Source organism: Apis dorsata, unplaced genomic scaffold, assembly GCF_000469605.1.
Source record: "Apis dorsata unplaced genomic scaffold, Apis dorsata 1.3 scaffold_41, whole genome shotgun sequence".
NCBI lineage: Eukaryota > Metazoa > Arthropoda > Insecta > Hymenoptera > Apidae > Apis > Apis dorsata.
Genome location: NW_006263343.1, coordinates 561428 through 567682, shown reverse-complemented (window position 1 = coordinate 567682; position 6255 = coordinate 561428). Strand labels below are relative to the sequence as shown.

The window sequence follows — 6255 nt, the reverse complement described above, 5'->3', positions numbered from 1 at the left end:
GATTGAGAAACAATGTTACCGATGATAATGATGAAAAATCTTCTTTTTTTTTTTTTTTTCAGATAAATATCGATTGGATCGATCAATGGTTGCGAAGGATATATTTATTATGTTTCGACGAGGTAATGGATGATTAATCGAGGAGGACGATGTTGTCACGGATTGTATTATGGCCGAGTTGTAAACGCGCCCATTCATGGAACACTCTCGGTCTGAGGGACCGGGCGAGACTGGCGGAAGAAACGCGCGCGTGCCGCTTGGGAACACATAGGGAACGCGGAACGCATGTCAAAATGAAATGTCTAGAGGGAAGGTATACACAACATCCTTGCGAAGGATCTTGAAAATTTCTCTCTTTAACTGATTGGATGATGGGATTGGAAATTCACGGGATTCGCCGAAGGGACGAAGGGACGAAGGGAAAGAAAAATTTCGAGGAATTGAGGAGGAAATATTGAAATCGATGGAATTTAAAAATACGTAAAGTTTGACGTTTTTTGAGTGACGTGTATCTGAGAGTATCTGAAGGTAACAGTTAATGGAGAGAGTGGAGGGGGGAGGGGAAAAGAAAAATGTTGAAAACTTGAGTTTACCAAGAACTGTGTTCAATAAAATATGGAATATGTTGTTTCTTTTTATACAATTGTAAGTATTGAAAGTAGGGAAAATGTATGGTGTTGTATTGATAGAAGTTTTTAAATAAAGCGAGTGTAATTAGATATGGAAGCTTTTATGCAATTTAAAGTTTTTATTAAGTAAAGTGTGAATTAGGTCACTATTTTGTGTCACGGGGTATTCGAGTCATTAAAACTTTTCATATTTGACATTCTCGTTAAAAATTATTTTTTGATGTAATTAATATCAGGATGAATTGGTGGAGGAGGAAAATATAATGATAAAATGCGAATATGAAAGAAAATAATTAAAATAAAATGTGATATATTAAATTTTTTTTTTTTTTTTTGTATCATAAATTATATTAATAAGATTTTTAAATTTGAAATATCATAGTGAAATATTTTTTTTAAATTTTACAATATTATTCATTTATCATTTAATAATATTTCATCATAAAAAAATATAAAAAAATCAACATTAAATTAATTTTTTATTATATTATTTGAAGGAACCATAAAAGATTTTTTATTTTTGTGTTTTATTACCGACTGAGTATAGAATAAGATTGCAACACAACTAGCGAGAAACTAGCAAAGAATAAATTTATCCATATTCTGAAATACCGACTATATAACGAATCAAGATATTCTTTCTATACATTTTGAAAAATAAGTTTAAAAATTATATGACAATTAAAGTTGATAAAGTAGAAAAAAAATTCTCTTCTTTTACAGACTCATATAAAAATTACATTTTATATGATAAAGATAAATCTGAATACAATCTTATTAATTATTGTGACAATTATAAGTTTTACCTTTCATATAAAATATGAAAGATATAAATTCCCAAAGAATTTGAGCAATTTGGCGAAGAAATTCGCGAATGATTTCAACCAATTGATGGAGAAGAAGGATATAAATGTGAAAAATTTGCATGGACACGCTTTCCATCACATTGAAGGAAAATTACTGGATGAAACAATCTTTGTTCGTAGATTGGTTGGAGAATCATTTCAAGTCAAGAGTAGAACAGTATCAAACTCGAAACGAAATATCCAGTAAGGTTATTTTGTTGGTCGGCGATATTAAGGCGCACGAAATTGCAGTGGGCGTGAACAAAGATGATCGTTTCAGAAGAGTACCGCCCACGATAATACGTTCCTTGTTCAACCAATGGAACAGGGGATATTACACAACGAAGAAATTGTATCGACATAAAATATTGTAAGCACTTTTAAGATACAAAGATGGGATGAAAGAGTTTTATAAGAATATTAGAGCTTGCATAAATACGTTGTGCAAATCGTGGACAGAGATAACTGCGGAAAATATAAAAGATGCTTGGAATAAAATTCTCACGTTGCCTCCAAAACAAACTGGAACAACAGATTTACTTGGATCGGAGAATCAAGCGGTGATCGTCGGTACAACGAAATTGAAAGAGAAGAAGTTGTGGAAAAATGTGTCGGACAATTTTTATTCGTATGCAAAGAAGAGAAAATAATTCCGAATGAAGAGTTTCAAATAGAAAATGTCAAAGAGGTTAATGAATTTGGAGAGGGTGAGGAACAGAGGGACACGATTAATCAAGAAGATTAAAAGTTTTAATCTTGAAGTAAATGAAGTGCAATCAGATAAGCAAAAAATAGATATAATTTGTAAATAAGAGGAAGTGATCCTCGAAGAGGAGGCCAATGAATCGAACAAGGAACGGAAGGAGGATTGGGACGAAACTTCTGTTAATGAATTGAAACGTAAATTTCAGCGTTTTTCTTAGAGTGAAAGAGTTTGAAACATTTTAGTTTAAATGAGTAAAGAAAATAGAAAGTTAAAAAAAATTAAATAAGTTAAGGAATAGTTAATTTTGTAAATTTCAAAAAATATTAAATATATATTATTTGATTTATTTAATATAATATATTAGTCAATATATAATGTAAGTCAATAGGTTTTAAAAATAATTTTTGATACAATCTTGATATTTTTGTTCGGTATATTTATTGAAATGTATTCATAGATCTTTTAAATGTACAAATAAAGAGCAAACAGAAAGGTAGAATAAAAAATTCAAGTATTAGCGCCATCTCGTGTACTGCAGAAGAAACGAATATAGACGAAGAGAATAAATTACATAGAGACAAGGATGGAGATAAGAATTGATTATTAGCGCCATCTTTTAAATATCGAAAACATCTGTTCAAAGATTGGATAAAATAAAGTAAGAATTAAAATTTAGCGCTATCGTGTATTATAGAGAAAAATAGTAGATAAAAAAAATAATTCGCACGAATTAACAGCAACTTTGGAAAAGTAAAATAACAACTAAATATCTGCACTATCTCTTGAGTATTCTTAAAAAAATGATCCTTTAAAGAAATATCTTTGATACCAATCAATTCTTATTCTATCTTTCTTCTATTATTATATATTTATTTTCCTTATTTATATTAATTTTATTTGCACTCTGAAGATGGCGTTGATTTCACAATTTTTATCTTTATCCTTTTCTTATTATCGACTTTCCTTGTTTATATTTACACGTGAAAATAATAATAAAAAAATGTCAATTTTCAAATAATTCAAATAATTTATTTTATTTAATCCATTTTTTAACATTTTTGATATAACTTTTACATAAGAAAGAATTAAAAAAGGGATTAAAGATACGAATAAATTTAATAAAGAAATATTTTATATTTCGAGTCAAATGCAAAACATAAAAAAAAAGAAATCTATTTATATTGAAATATTATTGTTTTTAGGTATCAATTCTACCTACAATTTCAAACCATTGTCGTAATGCATCACTCAACACAACAGGCAAGCTATTCAAATCTCTAAGAATAATGTAAAATGGAAATGGAAAGTTATCCATGTAGGAACGTATACCTAATAATTTACCACCATCAAAAACTGGCATCCTAATATCAAGTATCGAATCCTAAAAAAAGAATATATAATAAAAACAAAATTACAACATATAATTGTACAAAATATGATAAATAATATAAATTTTCTCATTTACCTTGTTGAGAGGATTATCGACTATTATGAAGACGAGAAATATATTCAACAATTTAGCTTTTCTCACAGCTGTAGTCACTGTTTCTATCCCTTCGGAGAATATTCCTCTACCATCCGATAAAATAGTAACCAATTTGGCATTGTCAGAAGAACTGCTTTGAGATGCGAACATTTCTATCGTGAAATCAAGCAATTGACCAATCATTGTCTTTTTCTGTTCAAATTTCATTTCTTGAATCAACCTGGAAGATTTAAATTCTCCTTAATCGTTACTCACATTTAGATTTATTCGAATGTTTATCACAATTATAATTATAGACGCTTACCTAGCGCCACTTTCCTCTGTAAAGTTTTCCCCGAAAGGATGAAGTATGTTCACCCGTTCCCCGAAATTGACAACAGCGAGTTGACCAACCTCCAAATAAGTCATAGCTTTGCCAATCAACGAGAGCGATTCAAATGCCAATTCCTTCGAATGGTTGTCGGCCATACTGCTCGAATCATCGATAGCCAACACGATCTGATAATCTCTTTTCGACGGTTTCGTACGCCTCAACCAAATTTTATCTTTACGAAATTCACTGGCTATATACGGGATCACTTTTCTCATGTTTATACGCTTGCCAGTTCTGTAATCGCCTTTCAATCGAGAAGTTAACGTCGGTTCCAATACCAAACGTAATTTTTCCGACAATTCCCTGGCAGCTGATTCGGTTATGGCGCTTATAGAATTCCAAGCATTCGCCGCCTCTATCGAAGACGGCCCATGAGACCATTGGCCCAACATATTTTCTATCTCGGACCTCTTCTTTGCAATGTCATCCGTGGAAACGTCGTGCAACTCTGTCTCCGATAATTTTGTATGAATGGTAGATTCATTCCCTCGTAAAACACGAATCGTTTCCACGTTTTCCCCTTCAACTTCACCCCCTATCTCGATTTGCTGCTCCGCGTCGTCCGCTCTTTCGCCTCTCGCGTTCGTCGATTTTTCTTTCTTACTTTCAGACAATTTCTGAGATTGTTCCTTCTTCGTTTCTTCCTCTCGATCGTTCGGTTCTGGATCCTCGTGCATTTTAACGTCATCGTCTTCCAATTGATCGTCCATTTTATCCTCTTTATCTGAATACAATTTATATACGAGTTTATATATCGTTCAAGAGAGAGGAAAATTGAAATATAATTTTTGAAAAAACTTGAAGAAGAAAGAAGAAACCTTTTACCTTCCAAGTTCGATGCCTGTTTCTTAATTTGTTCCTCGGTCGCGGCATCAAAAGCGTAATCGTCGTGTTTCTCTGAACTTTTGATATGCTCGTAAGTCTCGCTTTCACCGCCGCCTTTATTCTTCTCACTTTCCTCCTCGGTGTCTCGATCATGTATCTCGGCGGTTTTTAATTTCTTTGCTGAAGATCGGGCGTCGTCATCGGGCAAGCTACGTTTTTCATCGCTCTGGCCTGGTCTTCTTCGTTTCGGTGCTTGTTTCAAAGATACCTCTTCGCCGGAAGTAGGGACGTTCTCCTCCTGCTTAGATCCAGAATGTCCCTCGCGTTCTTCCGTTTGCGATTGACCCGTTCCTTCAAAAAACAACGAAACGAATTACATTCGATATAATTTTCACAAATATAAAGTATCAAACTTTTTTACCTTTATCCTTTTTACTCTCCATGCTATTTTCCGTGGGATTTATCTCCATTTGCTCCTCGTTCGATCGACTTTCCACCGCATCCCTCGAGCCATCTTTCCTCGATTCAACTTCCTGAGAGGCGTCCACCTCTTTGCTACCCGCGTCGAAACTCGCTGGCGCCACATCTTCCTCCGTATTCTCTTCTTCCACGTTCTTCTCATCTTCTTTCTCTTCCTCCAGGTTTTCATTTTTCTCATCTTTCTCAACTTTCTCCTCTTTTCTTTTGTCCAAGTTTGAATCTTCTTCCTCCTCGTCATCATCATCATCATCATCATCATCACCAGACTCCTTTCTTTTATCTTCGTCAGAGCCTTCTTTCTCTTCAGTCTCCTCCTCCATTTCTTCCGAAATTTTCGACTCCTTCATCTGATCGATGTCGAAGGGGTCTTCCTCCCCTTCGCCCTCAGGATTGTCTTCCTTCCCTTCCTCGTCCAGATTAACATCCTCCGGAAGCTCGAAAGGTTCCGGCTCTATTTCCGGCCTAATTTTTCCGTGATACGGATCTATCTGATCCTCGTTTACCTCTGGCTCTTCGAATTCGTTGATCTCTTTCTTCTCTTCCCCCTCCGTCTCCCTTTCACCCTCCGTTTCCTCGTCCCCATCTTTACCTTTACCCTCGTCCTTCGCGCTCAATTCCTCTTTCCCAGTTTTCTCACCTCTCCCCCTCTCCTCCTTTTCATTCTCCTTATCCTCGTCCACCTGCTCCTCCTCCTCCTCCTCCTCGTCCTTCCAAATCTCTTCGTCCAATTTGTCGGCAGTTTCATCGGTCTCCCCCATTTCCTTATCGATGTCGCCGTCCTCCTCGTCCTTCTCTTCCTCCTCTTCGTCCCTTCGCCCCTCGATGTCCTGCACCGTCCCTTCGAAATCATCCGACATCTCTATCCCTTTCTCCTCCTCCCTCATCTCCTTCTTCCCTTCCTCCTCGCCCCT

The 6255-nt window shown here is 35.1% G+C and overlaps 1 protein-coding gene and 1 long non-coding RNA gene across 2 annotated transcripts in view; one reads left to right on the top strand and one right to left on the bottom strand.

Moving 5' to 3' along the window:
* Positions 1-717, top strand: part of LOC116186479 — a 1259-nt gene extending 542 nt beyond the window's left edge. The window contains exon 2 of the long non-coding RNA XR_004151491.1: positions 63-717. This is a non-coding gene — a long non-coding RNA (uncharacterized LOC116186479). The remainder of the gene's footprint in view (positions 1-62) is intronic.
* A 2577-nt stretch (positions 718-3294) lies between these two features.
* Positions 3295-6255, bottom strand: part of LOC102670698 (midasin) — a 115876-nt gene continuing 112915 nt past the window's right edge. The window contains exons 19-23 of the mRNA XM_031513570.1: positions 5286-6253; positions 4865-5215; positions 3971-4763; positions 3646-3886; positions 3295-3561 (exon numbers count right to left, since the gene is read on the bottom strand). Of these exons, the coding sequence (XP_031369430.1) occupies positions 3379-3561; positions 3646-3886; positions 3971-4763; positions 4865-5215; positions 5286-6253 (2536 nt within the window). The 3' untranslated portion in view covers positions 3295-3378. The remainder of the gene's footprint in view (positions 3562-3645; positions 3887-3970; positions 4764-4864; positions 5216-5285; positions 6254-6255) is intronic.